The sequence below is a fragment of the Coloeus monedula genome (genome assembly GCF_965178545.1).
Source record: "Coloeus monedula genome assembly, chromosome: 2".
Classification (NCBI taxonomy): domain Eukaryota; kingdom Metazoa; phylum Chordata; class Aves; order Passeriformes; family Corvidae; genus Coloeus; species Coloeus monedula.
This window is the reverse complement of record NC_138782.1, coordinates 55,519,395-55,538,691: the sequence shown is the minus strand read 5'-3', so window position 1 is coordinate 55,538,691 and position 19,297 is coordinate 55,519,395. Positions and strand designations below refer to the sequence as shown.

General features: G+C 40.3%; 1 protein-coding gene across 9 annotated transcripts in view; it reads left to right on the top strand.

Moving 5' to 3' along the window:
• The first annotated feature begins 369 nt into the window (after nt 1-369).
• Nucleotides 370-19,297, top strand: part of REPS1 (RALBP1 associated Eps domain containing 1) — a 61,397-nt gene continuing 42,469 nt past the window's right edge. For all 9 annotated transcript variants that reach the window (XM_082302606.1, XM_082302602.1, XM_082302605.1 and 6 more), the window contains exons 1-2: nt 370-673; nt 16,213-16,336. In XM_082302606.1, the coding sequence (XP_082158732.1) occupies nt 521-673; nt 16,213-16,336 (277 nt within the window). In that variant the 5' untranslated portion in view covers nt 370-520. The remainder of the gene's footprint in view (nt 674-16,212; nt 16,337-19,297) is intronic.

The window sequence follows — 19,297 nt, the reverse complement described above, 5'->3', positions numbered from 1 at the left end:
GGGGTCCGAACGCCCGCGCCCCGCCCGCCTGCGCGGGGCCGCCGCCCTCCCGCGCCGCCGCACCCACAGGGGGCGCTGCCGCGCACGGCGGGGCCGCGGGGCGGGGGCGGGGCGGGGGCGGGGCCGAGGCGCGCGGGTTCCCCGCCGCCCCCAGGGCGCCGCAGATGGCGCCGGCACCGCGGGGCGGGGCGGGGCGGGGCGGGGCGGGGGGCGCCGCTGGGCCTTCTCCCCGCTAGCCCCGCCTCTGGGCCCGGCGTTTCCGCCGCCGCCGGCGCGGAGGGGGGCGGGCTACTCGCGGCGCTGGGCGCTCCCCGCGCCTCCCTTTCCGGGCGGCGGCGCGCGCAGGCGCGGGGGAGGCGCGCAGGCGCGCGGCCGCGTGGGCGGGCGGCGGGGGGAAGGTGCGAGCAGCCGCCCGCGCGCGGCCGCCGGCGGCGCGTGTGTCCCGTGTGTGCCCCCCCGCCGCACCGCCGCCTCCCCCCCGGGCCCGCCGCCGGATGCGGATGATCCGCGGCGGTAAAAGATGGAGGGGGTGACGCTGAGCGAGGCGGAGCAGCGCTACTACTGCGACCTCTTCTCCTACTGCGACACCGAGAGCACCAAGAAGGTGGCGTCCAACGGGCGCGTCCTGGAGCTCTTCCGCGCCGCGCAGCTGCCCAACGACGTGGTCATGCAGGTACAGCCGCCGCCGCGGGGCCACCGGGGGTCGGCGGGCCCGGGCACCGCCCCTCCGTGCCGAGATGGCCCTGTCCCGGCCCTTCCCCTCCGCCCGGCCCGCAGCCCTTGGGCGGGGGTCGTCCCGCCGGCGGGGACTCGGGGATCACAGAACCGGTAGGGTTGGAAGGGACCTCTGGAGATCATCTCGTACAGCCCTCTGCCGAGGAAGGGTCACCCAGAGCAGATGACACAGGAACGCGTGCAGGTGGGGTTTGAATGTCTCCAGAGAGAGACTCCACGGCCTCCCTGGGCAGCCTCTTCCAGTGCTCTGCCGCCCTCAATGTAAGGAGGCTCCACCTCGTGTTGAGGTGAGACTTACTGTGATTCCGTTTATGGCCATTGCTCCTCATCCTGTCGCTGGGCACCACTGAAAAAACTCTGGCACCATCCCCTCAGCCCCCACCTTTGAGATATTTATATGCGTTAATGAGATCCTGTCTCAATCTTCTCTAGACTAAATAGGCTCAGTTCTGTCAGTCTGTCCTGGTCAGAGAGCTCCAGACCCCTGACCATCTTTATGTCCCTCCGCTGGACCCCTCTCTGTTAGCTCCTAGTCATTCGTGTACTGAGGAGCCCAGGACTGAACGCAGTGGAGCTCCCTACACAGAGGAGGGAGCTATTGTCTGGCTGGCCACCTGAGCCCCTCCGGCTGCAAGGGAGGGGCGGGGGGCACAGCGAGTTCCCTGCATCTGTGCATCCTGTGCCAGCGCCGTGCATCCTGTGCCAGCCCCCCTCCCCTTACGTACCTCCGACTGCAGGGCTGGGAAGGGGTTCGTGGTATCTCTGCTGGCGGCGTCCAGCAACTGGTAGGAAACTATTCCGTGCCGACAGAGGCCATCCGCAGCGTGAGAACCCCAGAATCTTTTGGGGAGGTGGGTGAGATTGTCCCCACAGTCTGCTGATGAAGAGCAACACAGAAGGAAATCTAGGTTTGTGTCGTTGGGAGCTACTGACACTGGTCCACTTCGCCTAAGCCATGCAGTCTTTTTTGGACGTCACTTGCCGGCAGGAATTAACTTACCTGTAGTCATCCAAACGTTTTTAACAACGAAAAATGTGGTGTTAAGACTGACGCGGGCCCGTACTTGCAATATGTACGTGCACAGTTTTAGCACTTCCTTGGACAGGTTACGTCTAAAAGGTGTAAGAGTACTGCAGAACTACCTGTGTAGGAAAGGGAAAGTCTGCTTTGCTGTGTGTATGTGATTATTTGAGGAATGTATTCCCAGTGAACCGTTCTTATGAACAGCTATTTGTAATTGCTGCTTCTGCAGTTCTCTCTGTCATTGTTCAGTGCTTTAAAGTTTACGTAGTCTTTTAAGCTGCTGTGGGTAAAGCTGTATTTAGAAAGCCGTGCCGCGTTTTATGCGGTTTCATCCTCAGCCTAGTGAGATAAGCAGCCCTGTTAACAAAGTATTAAACTTACTGTTGCTAGAAACACGAATTGCAGAGTACTGAAATTCAGTGGCAGGAGAATACTTACTGACTAGGGTTACTGTTGGTGTATTTTGGGCCTCCCAACTTGGTTAGTTGAAATGAATTTAAGACACAATGAAGTGGAAGAGGGCTGAATAAGAAATGGTTCTTCCTGGTAAAACCAGTAATCTCTTATTTGATGACTTACTAGACTGGACTTAATGGTAAGAGAGTCTGCACGCTCAGTATTATGAGTAAAGTTTCTCAAGGGCCACCCACTGCTGCTTTTTGTGTGTGGCCAACCAATTTCAGAAAAATCATCCCAGGGAAAGTGAATGTTTACATCTTTGCTGTATTTAAAAATTACTTTTACATAAAACTTGTCTGGATCAGTGTATAGTAAGCTCGTGCTAGAGATTTTTTTTAATGCAGGAATTTAGTGCAAGAACTTGAAAAGACCTGGAATTTTGAATACAAGTGTCCACAGATTATATCCTTATCTTTTGCAGAGGAGGTCAGATATTTTCCTGCAAAGTAGACTGCATCTGAAGAAGAGAGACTACTCGGGCGTCATTCCATGGGTCCTAAATAAATTAACTCAAGAAGCAGACCTGGCTTATCACTGTAGTGATCTCAAGGAGAACCTTGCAGTTAAAATGGCAAACAAGATATTAGATTGCCTGAGGAATGAGACTGTAAATAGTACAAAGAAAGTTGAAATGCCCTTAGCAGTTTGGCCCATTATGAGTATCTTGTGCAATCACAGTTGGTCACCTGTAAAGTACCTTGTACTTCGAAAAGAATTTAGTTGTCTAGCTATTTTATGTTCTTCTTGAAGTATGGCTCTACCCCAGGTTAACACAGGCATGAATATATTGGATTGGGGTTCTTCAAAGAGAAAACACATTTAATGCTTTGGAAGCTGAGACTATGTAACTTAAACCTCGAGATGAAATAGCTTAAGAAATAAAAAAACTTTGTGAAGGAGATGGATTTTTTTTTTTTTTTTTTTTTGACCACATGGGTGCTGTGTTGTTACCTGTTCATTTGAACCACCTGATGCGTGTGGGGAAATGAGCTTGATTCAGTTACCCAATCCTTACATAATCCTGGAATGCAAGTATAGTACTGGTCACATGAATGCTAAGTAAATTTGTAGGTTTGCAAAACACAGCAGAAAATTGTTGCTCTTCAAGCTCAAGGGGACCAAGTAGTCCTGAGGAACTACCTTGAGGTTTTTGCTCTTCAATATTGCTGTTAGGTAGGTAACTTTGAGTAGTTCAGAACTGATCCCATTGGAAATGAAAATGTCTGACAGTTGCATTTTTCGACTGGTAACTTGTTTTCCTTGCAATCTGTTCTCTAAAGGCTGGATATATGTGCAGCCTTTGTTGCAAAGAGTTGCGTCCTTGTGAGAGATCCGTCTCACAGGAGCAAAAGTTAATACGTGTGTGTCATTGTTCTTAATCAATTGCATTTCTTCCTCTGAGGGACACTGTCAGCTGCCTGTTAAGTGGGGATAATGAACATATAGAAGACTGAAGCAGTTTAGTCACAGAAAATATAAGGGTGTTGTATACAAAGCTGTAGCATCCTGGGAAAGAAAAGCTAGATATCCATTTTGTACACATCTACAAAAGGACAGCTTTATTATCAGAGTAAAAATACTACACCAAAGATGCATGTGTGAGTCTCCATGTAATATATAATAATACAATAGAGACACCAGTCTCTATTAACCCACGTTTCTTCTTTTTTATGTTCATCTCTGAAATGAGCATTAAGGTAGAAGACTTGCATAGAAGAGTGAATAAAAGTACATGTGTTGGGGTAAGAAGTCCAACTACTTCAGAACAGTTATGAGTCTTTAGATCACTCTCAGGGTGTGCTTTCACATTGCAGCTGACAAAAATGTAATGGTGAGGTGAAGAAGGTGGTTCCGTCTTCCCTCAGCCATGTGTTCCTTCTCCTTGACAAGACACTCATGCCTGTCCAATGCTGTTGTATGCTGGCATCAGGGACTATGTAGAAAATTAATCACAGCTTTTTGTTGGTTACAACTCTGTATCAGGTGATAGTGGGGTTGAATGAATGTCACTGCTGGCACAAGAAGGGAGGCAGAAAAACTCTTTGAGAGACAGGAAATAGAGAACTTTCTTTGTTCTAGAGTGGCTGGGTATTTTAGTTGTGACCTGGTGTGGGGTTTGTGGTAGCTTAAACCACTGGAAGATGGAGCTGGCTCTGGCTTTCCTTTGAACAGATAGTTCGCTGTCCAGGGAGCTTGTTCAGCCAAAAGTTAGAAGGTTTGGTCAAATTTAGTTTTCACTTGCCTCAGCTTGTGGCTCAGTTGCGTGTGCATTGGTGCTTGTGTGTGCAACTAGTGTGACACAACACAAGTGACCCTGAGGAGCAGGGTATTTATGCACTTCAGAAGCTTCCATTTGCTAGAGTTCCAGCCTGGTCCTGTGCACTGAATGTTGGCTGGGATTCATTATGTGCCCTCCTAGGGTGTATCTCCTAGGTTATCTTCATACAAAAGAAATGTAGTTGCCTGTTCTGGAGTGGCTGCACAGAGGAGTATGCTCAGGAAATTGGCTTCAAAAGCATATTTCACATCTGACCTAAAATGCTTATGTGCGTATGCTAATAAAGTCAGTTTTTGGTGTCTCTGAACTGGTGGTGAAACTGCTAACCTACGGTTAGCCCAAAAATTATTGTGAAAGTCATTACTTGTGCATGGAATGAATATAGTAGTTGTTTCGTTTGTTTGATTTGTAGAATTCTTATTTAGGTCAGTTAATCATAGAATGTTTTCTGAATTTGTACTCTTGATTATGAATCATGGGAACTTCACTAGACAAGAAGCAAGTCAGTGGTGCATATGATACTCATCTGAAATTGAGTCAAAGCATCTTGCTTTAAAATACAACATTACAATAAAACTACAAATATGTGAGTATTGGCATCTATTTTCTCTAAAATTAATGAACTGTCATCTGCAGTGCTGGCATTATACAGCAATGTTACCTGATTTCTAATTTAGTGTTAGAAAGTCTTTGAAATGACAGATGAATTGAAAAATTATGCCCAGTTACTTAATTACAGTAGGCTTTCATCAATCCAGTAAAAACCTATTGTAAAGCTATTTTTGGCTTTTGTTAGCCACTTTCAAGCTTTTTGTTTGTTTTTAAGGAGTCTTTACAGACAGGTTAGTTTTGCTTGTTCTTGTTTCATTGAAGGAAAAAATTACACTCTGGTTGTCTACCTCAACTCTCTGTCAAAGTTTGCTGCCGTCACATCAGAAGTTGTAAGGAAATGTTGTGATGCGGCTGCTTCGTTGAGAAGTCCAGACTGAGCTGCAGGCATATGCTGCCTTCTGTTGTTCTTGGGGTGGTAGTTTTTGGCAAAGAGAGGGAACAGAAGATGCAGTGGTGTTTCCTCAAATGCCAGAGCTCATCTGCTGACAAACAGCAGAGTTTTAAATGGAATTACAATCCATAGGCAGAACATGGCAAAATGAAATTGCAGGTTCTTGATTTAAAATGTTGGCTTCTTTGTTGGAAAATGGATGCAGAGAGAAAAGGATCTATGAAAATAACAGCTTGTTCACAATTATTTTATTGTTGCAGTTACTGTTTCAGTGAATTGTCCTGCAGAAAGACTACCTGTTTGTCAAATCAGTAGAGTCTACTAAATGCAGACTTTGAATGGAAACTGAGCCAGGGCATGCTTAGGATTGCCTGTGTGGTAGGGGACATGCAAAAGACTCAAACTCATTCTGGTTAATTTTCTGAATTTATTATCCTTTCAGAAATTACATGGTAAGAAATTAGAATTCCTTATACATGGCAAATTTCATGCCTTCCCTTCAGTCATATGAATTTGGACTATATTTAAAAATGCTTTATCTAAACACTTTTAGATCTTTAAAAAATGTACACTGTGTAAAAAGCTTTGTTCTCCTAATACCAACCTACAACTAGTCTGCAACAAGCCCAAAATAAAAAAAAAAATCACTTAATCCAACTCATACATTTTGTTTGGGTTTTTTATTATTTTAAACCTTTTATGCAAATGTCACATAGAAAAGATTTTAAATTAGTTTCGATTTCTTCTGAGGCAATATTCGCAACAGATCATTATCAAGGTATTTTTCCAGTGTAGATACTTTTAACTATAGCTATTTTCTTACCCATCTGTAGTATTTTTTTAGCCTGAGTACCATAAAATTGATGAATCTGTAGACTTTTGGTTATAATCTTACGTAATTTACATATTATCTTTATATATTCGTATATTTTCATATAAAAGATGTTTTTGTGCATAAGTTATGCTGAATCCCAGTCCCCATTTAGTAAACAAGAGTTGTTAAAAACCTGTTGTAAATAGAAACAGTGCCTGGATCTGCAGTTAAAAATACCTGATTTGTGTATCACCTATTTTTTCCCTTCTAATGTCACTGTAATGGAGTATTCTCCTCTCAGCTGAGCAGTAGGTTAGCTTTGATTCTCTGTATTGATGAGATACCTAAGAGCGTACTTTCTGTTAGTGCCAGGACTGGCTTTTAGCCTGCTGTTTATCCTGTGAATTGTGCTTTGAGCTTCTGCAGAATTCTGGTAAAAATGTCTGTTTTAGTGATGTTACTTTCACAGAGACTGTAGTGGGCTGAAAATTAATTTCTTTTTACACTTAATTAGTTGGAGTTGTCTCATATCTCAGCAGCATTTAGGAAGAGAACAGTCATTGTTATTGAAACAAAAGGCAGGAAGTTAATGGCAAAACTTTAGGACTTTAGGTCTATTAGACTTATATTTGTTTTTAGTGAATTTCTTGGTGTAATTGGTTTTGAGCCTTTGAAATCGACTGTTATTCGTACTGTGCAGTCACTTACATGGTAAATAATTCCTTCATAATTCCGTATGCCAACACAGCATTCAGATAATTTCAAGTATCACAGCTCAGCTTTGTTTGAAAACAGTTTATTCTTTTCTTTTTAAACATGCTGTCAGATGACAGCAGGGGTGATTAATTTCCTTTCTGACATGACTGGATAGAATTCTATAATCAGAAATATCAGGGCCTTTGGCAACGTCTTAGAATCAAGTTGGCTGTACAAAATTATGGATTGTAAATTTGATCTTTTACTGGTAAAAGTGATTCTTTTGTAGTAGAAGTTTTAAGTACTTCACTGACTGTGAAAAATGGCAAACACACCTTCATCTTAGTCTAATCTTCAGTAAATGTTACTGCAGATACTGTGAAATTATAGGACTTTGCTGGCAGTCTCTATGACTTTTCAATTGTAGTTACTAGCTTTTAAAAAATAGTCCTTGCTGACAAGTTTCCTACCTATTCGGTCACAAATATTTGCTGTTTTGATTAGTCCTTCTTGTAGAATTCCTAGACATCAAATTGGAGTTCTGCCCTTCGTTTAAATGAGTTTGAAGTCAGAAGTGAGTGTGGGAGAAATATGTTGACTGTCAGATTTTTCTCACTGGAGTTCCAATAATGATTAATGTAAGAATATATTTCCCTCTTACTGTCTTTCCTTTAGCATTTCTGGTGACTATAAGGATATTCTGAAGCCAGCAATGTCATTCTTTCTAAATTAATGTACCAAGTTGGTGATCGTGTTCATGACTTGCTTGTTTTTCCACCTGGGGTTAGTGTCTGAAGAGTTAAATTATCCCTACACTTGTTATACAAAAAACACAACATAATTTAGGCATGTCTGACTGTGTATAAGAACTGTGTTTTGATAGGTTAAAAGACTTGGAAAAGATGACAGTCTGACCTGAATTTCTGGAACGATTGACTTCTGACGTCTAAAATGCTTCTTAAGTATGGTAACAGAGCAATGAGTAGGCTCAGTTTTGAATATATCTTTCAACTTCAGTAATCCCAGAAAAGGGTGACCAGGACTGAGCTGTGTAAAATTCAGCATCAGGTGCTGACATACTCCTGCTGCAGACTAGTAGTTGGGAATTTTGTAGAAAAGTCTGTTATTATTACAATAGTGTGAGTGACTTGTTTTTTTCTGATTCGAAGCATCTTAAATAATTTAAGACCTAATGTTAACAGTGGAGTCTCAAGTGTAGCTCTGTAAATGTGCAGGTTTTAGAACTTTAACCAAGGTTTGTTTAAACTTTGATAGACACATCATTAAGGCTTCTTGGCCTTGGTGGGAGGAGGAGAGCAGTGCAAAGCTAAGCAACTAATTAACAGTGCTCATATTGATGCTCAGAGGAAAAAAGATTGGGATGGGAAATGAGTGTAAAGTAATGGACACAGTAGCTTCAGGTAAACTTACATGGATGTGCTCAGGAATAACAGGAACAGACCGAAACAGTCCTATTTGTCCAGGCCACAGCATGATCACTAATACTGGGATCAGAGAATGTCTTAATCTTCATTTCACGTTAGCAAAAAAGCCAGAAGCTTGTGTTGATTCTTTGGGTTTTTCTTTGTTAGCATTGTTCTGGCATAGCAGTGTGGAAGGTGATGTGTGAGGAAAATGTTAAAACTGAAAAAGAGAGAAAATAATTATTAGCAAAGAGTATCAATCATTGGAATGCTTCAATTATAGAGGAAGTGTGAAAAGAATGAAAATGTCTGAATAAATGCTCCTCTCTTCAGCATTTAGTATTATGGGGGAAAATATTCAACTTAATGCTGCATGGTAGGAGTATCCACAATTAGAATATCTGTGAAGTATCTCTCCAGTGCCTGCTGAAGCTAGATGCTTTCTTGGTAATTATATGCAAGTAGTTCCATTCATTTGTTTATGCTGTGGGAGATAAATTGCATTTTGAAGATTGGTAGAGCTTCAGAAGTTGTTTACTCACATAAGCTTCAACCATAAGAACAAGCAAACAACACACAAAGTAAGGGCAAACTTGGTTAGTCTTCATAAGTATTCAGCTGGACTTGTAATTATTGCAAGAATAAGACCAAGTGCCTCAAAATATTACAGACGAAGAATGTCATTCCATGTGTGTCAGCTGGGGCTTGTTTGCTATTTCTGCTTTAGGGTTTGCTTGTCAAAAATATAAACTGCAAACCTAAAAACAAGTTCTAGCTATCTGATGTTGACCAGTGAGAGATGTATGCTCTAAGATTCATTGCAGTTTGTTCATAAAAATCTGTACTTTTTCTATTGTAAATAAAACCTGTGAGTAAATAACTTCTGGAGTTGTGCTGAGGTGTTTGTTGGTTGTTATACAGATTCAGTTTAATAAAAGAGAAAATAACTAACACAGTAACTTTTTGCTGGCATACTGAGTGGAGTAATCCTATTGTGTGACTGGACAGATGAGCAGCAGTTAGTGCTCAGGAATGGGGAACTGCGGTTGAGAGCAGAGGGGGGAGGAGCTATTTAGGTTAAGCAGTAATGTAAAATTACTTAGTAAGAGAACACAGGTATGTGGAATATCTCACTTTCAAAGAGCCTCTCTTTATGCATCAAAAATTAGAAATGGTTCTTGTAGTTCCCCAGGCTGTCTTTTGCTGCTCCGGATTTCCAGATTTTTTTTTTTAATTTCCAGTTCTTCTGGCTGCTTTATTACCATTTCTGCTTGTAATATGTCTTTCTCATGAACACCTACTCTGCCAGGAAAACAGCAGTAGAGGAAGTCTTAATACAAGCAAAGAACATCTCTGACTTGAGGTCTTCCAGGTGTGACTTTTTACTTGTGAGAATGGTAGTTGCTTTCTAAGTGAGTGTTCATCTGCCTGCCTGTATTTTCCTTTGTTGGTGCTATTGAACATATCAGAAGGGTGTACAATTCTTTATTCTGCCCTCTTTTTGAGGGTACTTGACAATATTTTCTTTGAGTTGTAGTCAAGTGGGACAGCCTATTACTCTAGATATTTGGAAAAGTGACCCCTCTAAGGATCTTGTAGTTGTATGTAGAGTGCATCTGCCTCATCGTTGTGGATTGATGGGTGGTGGTTGCCACGTACTCCCAAATTAGAAGGGAGTTGCTGGCCTTTGGAGAGCTGTGGAGCTTTTCATGAGCAGTTCTGCAGGTAAGATTCATGTGTAGAGCTTGTAACAGCTTTTGCAGAAGTGTAAGACCACAAACTTTGATTGTAGATGGAAACATCAAAAAAGCTACTACTGCATTAGGAAGTGTCTTTAGTAAATGAGGCTAATCCACTGTGAAACTGTGTGCTACCAGGAACAACAGGAGGTGTCGCAGACCACTTTTGGAATGGGTTGAGGTCAGGAATTACCTAAAGTATAACTGGTTCAAAAAGCACTACCAGTAATAAAAGTTCTATGAGGTTTTTGAGTGTGTGGTGTTCAGCATATTCACTTGTTAAGAATTTATTATCTGTCATAAATCAGAGTTTTAAATTTCCAGTGCTTTTTGCTGCTTTTCTATTAACAAAGTGAAAGCATGACTCCAAATCTAGCAACCCTTTCTCGGGGAGTGGGCATGCTTGTAAAACAGATCCCAAAGTACAGGGGCAGAATAATTCCTCTGAGCCTTAAAATACTGGGTCATTTTTTGAACAGTTAATTATTTCAGATGGGATTAATTCTGAAATTTCATTTAACTGAAACAGATGTATGTTTGACCCTGAAATGACCTGTGGAATGGAAAATTTCAGTTTTAAGTATCTATAGAGAATTAATTGTCTGAGCTGATGAGTAGCTTTTTCTTCCCGATGGCATTTTAGCAGTCTGCTTCCACTGTGGAGCTGTGCAGTGTGAAAATCAAGGGCACAGAAGTATTAGGAGAAGCTCAGACAGTAAGAGATTCTAAATAGTTCACTACCAGAGTGTGTGTTGTCTTGGAAGTCCTCTAGTGCTATCGGTTTTATTTCTTTCAAAGCCTGTGTTCTGAAGCCAGTTTTGTGGAATTGACTGATATGCATCTTCATGGAACGATCACTAAAACCTTACTATTTGTTATGCAACAAAGAACAGCAATGTCCTAAATGTACCCTGTGCCTTGGAATTCTTAGTATCAACTGATTAACTATATTTACTACAATGCCTAAGTACCTAATAAGATAAATGTATGTATTAGAGGTAATTTTACACTTGCTGTTCAGTACATGAACATTTTCTGCTTCACACTGCCTGAATATTAAATATAGCAGTATTTTTTATCCTTCATAGATGCATTTTGCAAATGATCTTTGGATAGGTGTAAGACTGTTTAAGTGTTTGCAGTGTGCTGAAACATAGAATTCAGAGCAATACTTGGACTGTTTCTTTTAGTGGCATTCTTTTTTTTGTCCTGTCTACAATTGGTTTTTTTTATTTGTGTCCCACCTTGTGCCAAGCTTTGTGGAGCTGTGTGGAGAACTGGGTCAGAGACTTGACTTGGTTAAAAATAACTCATCAAAAGAAGGATCTTTGTCAGTTCTCTGTCTTGTTCCTGTTGCACAGTGCTGTCAACAGCTGTTGCATCTGAGAAGCTACCTGTCAAGTGAGATTTTTGAAGAGAAGTTAAAAATTCTAACTAGTATCAGCAGACTAATCAGTACTGCTTTGTCCAGTTGACACTAGGTGAGAGACTGTAGTTGGAAAACTGTGCCATGCCGTAGTCAGCAATTAGTGAGGTAGATTGAGATAAATGAAGTGACAGGACTTGATCTAACAGCAGATGCAGAATAACATGATTAGAAGGTAATGAATTTGGAGGAAAAAAATGTATTCAAGCTAGGAAAAAACAAATGAAAGAGATTTTCATAGTTCTTTGTTGTGTAGTGATGGTCACAGGTTTTTTCTGCTACAATAGCAATGATTAAGAAGCATTTTTTTAACTTATGTTACACATCCCTGAATTACATTCCACTGTAGAGATGTGGCTAATTTTTGTTGTAGCTGACGTGAGTGGATTACATGACTTGAGGAGAGCACCATTGTAGGACAGTGTGTTCTAGTACCCAGTTTGAGGTTGTATTCCAATAAACTTTTAAATTGGAAAACATTCTGTCATATGTTTTAAGTTTGAAAAGAGCAAGAGAGAATTCTCATCAATGAACTGCTGTGTATGATACACAGAAATAACATTATTGATATGATAAATTTTTTAATTTTAAACTGTGAATTAAAATATATCCATAATCAGTTACATTTTTGTTAACTAACAAAACTGAAGCAAGTTATTATATTTAATTTTTATCTTTTTTGTATCTGAAATAAACAACTTTTTAAAATGTAGTTCTTGTTTTTCATTTGAAGGTTATTGTTAATATGCACAATAAAACTCAAAATCATTTTCTAAATGTTGAAGCACAAGTATGTTCATATGGTTTGGTTTAACTCAAGTTTGTATTGAATATTGTATAATGAATGTGAAAACTTGTTTCATATTTCTGGTGCGTGGTTTACATGGTATTGTTCATGGTGGTTGTTTAATTTAAACCTAAGACCAAACTTTGTTACTGTAAAGGTGATCACTCACTTAAAGAGGTTGTCTAGAGAGGTTGCAGAGTCTCCCTACTTGTATATACTCAAAATCCCAACTGGACACAGTCCAAAGCAACCTGCTGAGCCTGCTTTCAGCAGGGGGAGTGGAGCAAATGATCTCCAGAGGACCTTTCCAAGTTCAACTGTTCTGTGGTTCTGTGTAGGGTTTCTTTGTGTTTAACAGTTTTCATGTTTATATTCTTGGTGTAAGACTTTTTAATCAACACTGTCCTAGTTTGGATGAGATGATACGAAAGGTCCTCCTCTAAGTTTGTTCACTCCCCCTCCCATTAGCACACACCATGTGTGTTGTAACTTCCAGCCTGCAAAAGTTGTCTTCAGGTCTTGCCTCTTGCTACTCTCTGGTATGGAACAGTAGGTACTTCAGTAAGTCTCTCCAAGCATATGAAATATTTTTATCTTTACTGTGTAGGTGGCATGCATGTTGCTTCATTTATTGTTTTAGCATTGTAGTCATCCCTGTTTAAATACTGTTGTACTTTTGCATGAATAATATTTACAGATAATGGGCTTGATTTGCCTTGTAGAAGAACCTGGGGGCAGGGAGACTGATATTGTGGAAGACTCTCCCAGAGAGATTTTCTAAGTTCTGGGAAGTGTGTTTCACTGCATTTGATAGAGATATGATTTATTCCACTTCACCTGGAATTTGTAAAGGTTCACAAACCTCTCCGAGTTCCAAGGGCCTCTTATTTGAAACCTCTAAGGGTTCTAGAAGGTACCTGCTTGAAACAGTGCCCTTTGACAACATACTACTTCCCAGCCATGTCTGGTTTGTGCCAACGCCTGGTATTTCTGATGCTGTTATTACATCTCTGTGCTATGATGACTGAGCATGCAATTTTATAATTTACAGCTACTGCACAGAGATGTGTTTTTGTGGGTTTTTTGTTTGTTGTTTGGGGGTTCTTTGGTGGTTTTTATATCAAGGGCTTCCAGCAATTCTGGAGCTTCACAGAGATGTTGGCCTTATTCTGGTTAATTGCAGTAGTGTGACCTCAGGTCCTTCATATCTAAGGAGATTAAAACTGTTGTGAAGCATTTTGTCTTGAAGATGGCTCTGCATTCCTTGAAGAATTTAGGGAAATTCCTTATCCTCTCCCTTCTAAAGCAGATGAAAGCCCTAAACCTAAATCTCAGAGAAGCAATCCTTTGATAATTTTTGATTATTATTCCCCCCTTCAGTATAGCTTATTACCTGTTGCACGTTTAAATCCTGCTTCAAGGGAATTCCAGGTACACTGTTTTGAGTATGTTTGAGCATGCTGTCACTCAGCAGAGGAGCTACCACTAGATGTTTGCATCTAATGATTTTACTCAACCTTTAGTCATGTTTCTAGTTAGGTTAGGTTATATTCTGTATTTGAAACAGAGGACTCCTTTAGTGAATTTGATGCCTACTTGTTCAGCAGCACTTGTTCTTTTTTGGGGGATGGGTGGGGGGGCGGGTGATGGTTTGTTTGGGGTTTTTTGTATCCTTAAGCTTTTTGCTTTTCTTCATACTTATGTTTGGTGTATTTACAGATATTTACTTTGAATCCATGCTTGCCTTTCCTTTCTTATACTTACCTGTCACAGTAGCTTAATTATTAATTCAGTTTTTAACTGAGGTTTTTTTTTCTGTCTGGCAGTATTGACAAGCTCCAAAAGAAGGTAATTTGTAGTTGAGCAGTGGCTTTGAAATTGCACAAAGCCATTACTGCCTAATGATTCCATAAGCTCAAAATGCCCATATCATTGCTTCTTTTCGTAAGACCCATGAGAGTCTAGTTAACTCATTTGTTGGTGCTAGGCCACTGAATCCACAAGCTTTTTCTATTCTGGGTGTAGTCAAGTATGTGGATGTTCCATCCCAGCATACAATGCTTTAAAAAAAGAAATTGCTTTTGCTGTCACACTGGTTTTGATTGGTAGCTGTCTCTTGAATCTCCACTGCTTTAGCTCTGCTAGTTATTTAGACTCAGTATAATTATTTTGGCATTAGGTTGAGTAAAGGTTTAGATGTTGATGCCTCAGTTTTTATTTGAATTGTCATCTGTCAATTTACACTGTCCCTTCTTTCCTGGTGGCACTTTTTGTAGTCCAACCAACCTGTTGAAATTAGTGTATTGCATTCAAGTGTGTTGAATTATTTTTTCGTTTGATGGATTTTGGAAAATGCTTTGTTATCCCCTGACTTCTCTCCAGACATCGTGCTGCAGAAATACTTCAATGGGAAAATAAAAATAACAGAGGAGCTATGGGACAATGCGTGAAGTGTGATGCAGACACAGAAAACTGATTTAATGCAGCAGTTTTTGTCCAGCAGGATTTTAGCTGCATGTACAGCCCTAGACCTGCTGATCCTCTTAGGACTTTTTTGGAACTAAGTGTTTGTCAACTTCCCACACCTTCCTGTGACAGGTTTTACATCAGCTTATTTTCATGAGGTTCCAGAATCCTGGTGCATGGCAAGGAGATATCCAAGTAGTTTTTTGTTGAGCCTGTATCTAGCTCAGCTGTGGTTGATAAATTCATCTGATTCATTGGATGTAGTTACTGAAATCTGTTCTCTGATCCAGTGGTGCTGAAGCACACAGGCTAACAGCTTGTGCATCGGGTGGCTCAGTTACTGCTATGTGAAAATGTAATTCACTTCTTCAGCTGGAACTTGCCTGCGAGCAGGGTTCCTCTGCACTCAGAATTGTGTCCTCTGAAAGCTGGGAAACCTTTCAGGACAGCTTTCTCTATGTCCAGTAGTACATCCCAGTAGATAACAAAATGAGCAGATGTGACAAGAGACCAGGTTTTCCAGCAAGGGAACATGACTGAGCTCAGGTGGGAAGGGCAAGGACAGAAACTAATGCCCACGGATGTAAACTAGTCTGAGATTCTCTGCACTGATATTCACAGGCAAAGTCTCATGAATCTTTGTGCCTGAGATGAGATTGAAGGAGACAAACTAGTAGTATTACAAAAAGATGATGAGTCTCTAGAGAAGTATCAAATCCATGGGATTAGATGGGATCCTTCTGAGCATGTTGAGAGAGCTGGCTAATGTTGTTGCAAGCCATCTCTCTCTTCCAATATTATGGAGCTGAGGGTTACGTCTCAATGACTGGAGAAAGATGTTGCAGTCATCTTCAGGAGTATAAAGGAAAATTTATTTGGGGAACTGCATGCTGGTCAGCTGCAGTTTGGTCCCTGAGGAATTGTGGAGCCAGTTTGCTTAGATGCCATTTCTAGGCATATGAATGTGAAAACAGTAATTAGGATTACCAAGAGTACTTCTCCACCAGATTGTCTGGAACTGTGGTTGAGGAGAGAGAAGGAGTGATGCCATCTATATTGACTTCAACAAGGGTTTCACTGTGGTGTTCCAAGAGCATCCTTGTGTCTCATTTGGAATATTGCAGTCTAGATGAGACTGCTCAGTAGGTAAAAAGGCAGTCTGGATCATTTAACTGAGAGTCTGATTAGCACAATGACCTGGCACAAGCTGGCATGCCCTTCAGTAAGATTGCAGGTTATTGTTGTGGAGGAGGATGCAGTCAGTATGTTTGAAAACATGGCATGCTACTCTGAAATGTATGAAATCTGTATAGCAGTTGTGTTTAAAATTTCTTTCTGTAAGTAACTGTGTTTCATTTCAGATTATGGAGCTCTGTGGTGCAACAAGACTTGGCTATTTCGGAAGAAGTCAATTTTACATTGCTTTGAAACTTGTTGCTGTGGCCCAATCTGGTCTCCCTCTAAGAGTGGAAAGCTTAAATACAGGTAAATGACAGGATCGGCGGAGTGGGGATTGAGTTGCTGAGGGCAATTAGTGGTAGTTGGCTCACAGATTCTGATAGAGTAACATTGTAAATTAGTGTGATACGTCGTCTTATACATGTTGCTAATTTAAAAATGTGGAGAGACTGAGAGTGTTTTCTTACTGTGCAGTAAATATGAGTTGAAATAAGTACTGAATAACTATTGCATTCGCCATGGGAATAATGAACAACTTGTACCTACTACATAGGACCGAGTTAATTCTATAGATTACTGATGTGAGAAATTGTGTGCTGGGTCCTCTGAGTAAAGTATTAAGAGGAGTAATGTAAACTGGAAGAAGAATGCAGCATTTGCAGGTTTTTGTAGTTGCTGCATTTCTGAAGCCTCGACTGTGACAAGGTGAAGGTTATCTTTTCTAACGTTACATTTCTTTGCACTTGGTTTGACAGTTTTCTCTCTTAGAGCAGGTATGAAGATTAGTTTAAGATTCTTTCCTAGTGAAAAACCTGATCTGTAAAACATCTTCCAAGTCTGTTATCAGCCAAATCACCTGTTACCCTACTTTTCAAAGGTCAGCTGTGGTGTGGGTGGTCAAATAGAAACAGGAGAAAGACATATTCTAGGAAGATGGTTTAGAGCACCAGGAAGAGCTCTGATGTGAGGCCCTCCTGTAGCCTTCTGAATGAGATAAGTGGATCCATGTCCTTGTTCTGTAAGATGAAAAGAGACTTAGGAAGATGAAGTAGTGAGTTTTAAGTCACTGTAGCCCTTGCATTGTAGTACACAACTCACAAATTAAAAATATCATTGGAGCACAGTTTTGACTTAGAGTGACTTTCCTAGTAGATTTCATGTCTGTAGAATAATGTTATGGTTTTTATATGCTAGTAAATAAAAGAAGTCTTAGGAGGTTTTTGTGTCTAAAGGATACAGATTAAACAGCAGTTAAGGAGACTGTTAAAAACAATCTGATATGACCAAAGTATTTGACAAAGCTATAAAAAAGAAAGGAATCACTGTGTATACTTTCACAGTTATGTTTATTCTAGGCTTATACAAACTGTTTATACTGCTTTCATGGGGTTTTGTAGCTTTTTGGAAAAGTGCATTGTTTTAGTCAATGTTTTGCTAGTATTCAAATTCCTTTCTGTTTATAATCCACTGTGTGTTTATAAACCATTTCCCTAGTTTTCCTGATGAGTGCTCCCAAATCTAAAGCTTTAGCAAGTTGTAGCAGAATGCCCTAAAATCAGAAAGCTGGAAAAAGAACCTTCGACTTTTAATACTGATGAAACTGGAGCTTGATCAAACAACTGTGGAATCTCTCATCAAATGCCTGTTGAAGAAGGGAAAAACAAATCCCTATGTAGGCTTTTTCCAGGGGTTTTATAAGCTTGGTTTTATTTTAATGCAAGATACCTTAACCAGAAGGAGCTTTTCTATTTAAAAAAAATGGGAAATAACAAGAAATTTGAAGGAAAGAATTGAATGAAGGTACAGAGTTAATTCCAAAATATAAAATATGCTGCTATAAAGTTAACAGTGATTGGAATTTTTATAATTTCACGTTGATAATTTCCTTGATTCATGACAATATTACAAATACTTGTAACAATTTCTGGACTTCTAGGAATAATTTTCTGTAACTGGTTCCAAGCCTACAAAATACACCAAGTACAATAGAGAGAACATTTATTTTTATCCTAACTGTTTTTAGCTATGGTCTGTTGCCTTGGTTGCAGTGGTTCCAGTCCTATCTATGAATTTCCTGCTTCTTGTTGTAACAGCTAACTCAACAAGTAAAATGCAGCAGGCTGAAGATTCATAAAATGATTCTGAGCTTTGCAAACTTAATTCTGCCCACAGTCCATCTCTAAAATGTCTTGAAGAGGAACTGTTAGAGCCATCCCAAACTAAGATGTATATTCTTTCTCTCTTCAAACATTTTAAATTAGTTAAAGCTTTTATTTTTGGACATCTGCATTTTAGCTCTCCATTTTATACGTGTTTCATTGATTTTCTTAATTTTCTTCATTCTTTTATCTTGGGATTTTCTTTCACTTTCCTACTTGTTTCTTTTGCTTTTTGGTGTGTGTCTTGTCAGTAGACAAGAAATTTGCTTTATCTGAGTTGCTGAGTGGAAACTCAGTCAAATTTTGAATACTAAGTCTAGCATAAGTGTGGTCCAACTGATTCTTAAGGGAGTGCTTTTTTGATTACTCAGATGGGCAGTAGAGTAAGAATACTGGCATTAGTTACTCTACTACAAGCCTCTAAAGCTGTTGTTCCTTTGTCCCAGAAAATTTTCCATCCACGAAGCTAAAAATTGAGACATGAATGAGTAGTGTCTATTTCAAAATAATATTTATTTTCTAAGTATGGAATGCAGGCTTTGGTGGAAAAAAATGTTAGGAAGGATGTGGGCATAAAAAGTACAGAGAACTCTTTAGTATATTCAATATCAAGGGTTAGTTCCATTCATGACAACTCTCACACTTATAATTGAGGGTTTTCTGAACAATAACAAATGTTGTAGTGTTGAAATGAGATTTTTCTGCTGTTATGGGAAAAAGTCAGAGAGGAGAGAGGTAAAAATAGCAGGTTAGTCACATAGGAACTTAGTACAGCTAAACAAACCTATATTTATCTAGTCTTGCTTTTAAAGAACACAGTAGAGTATTTTGTGTTTCTTTTGAGTCCTCTATTATTTTGTGACTCGTGCTGGCACAGCTGATTGCACAGACTTCCCCTGTGTCAGTTGGATCATCTGGTGTCTGTGTTTTCCTGGTTTTGCAAGCATACACATTTTCATGTGTATGCAATGACTTTTTCACTTTCTGGCTGGCTGTGGTTTGCTGTTTAGTTATGTTACTTTCCTGCTGCAACATGGGGTACAATGTAATAAACTATGCAATTTCATCTCATATTCTAATATAGCTGTAGTACCACTGACTCATTCTC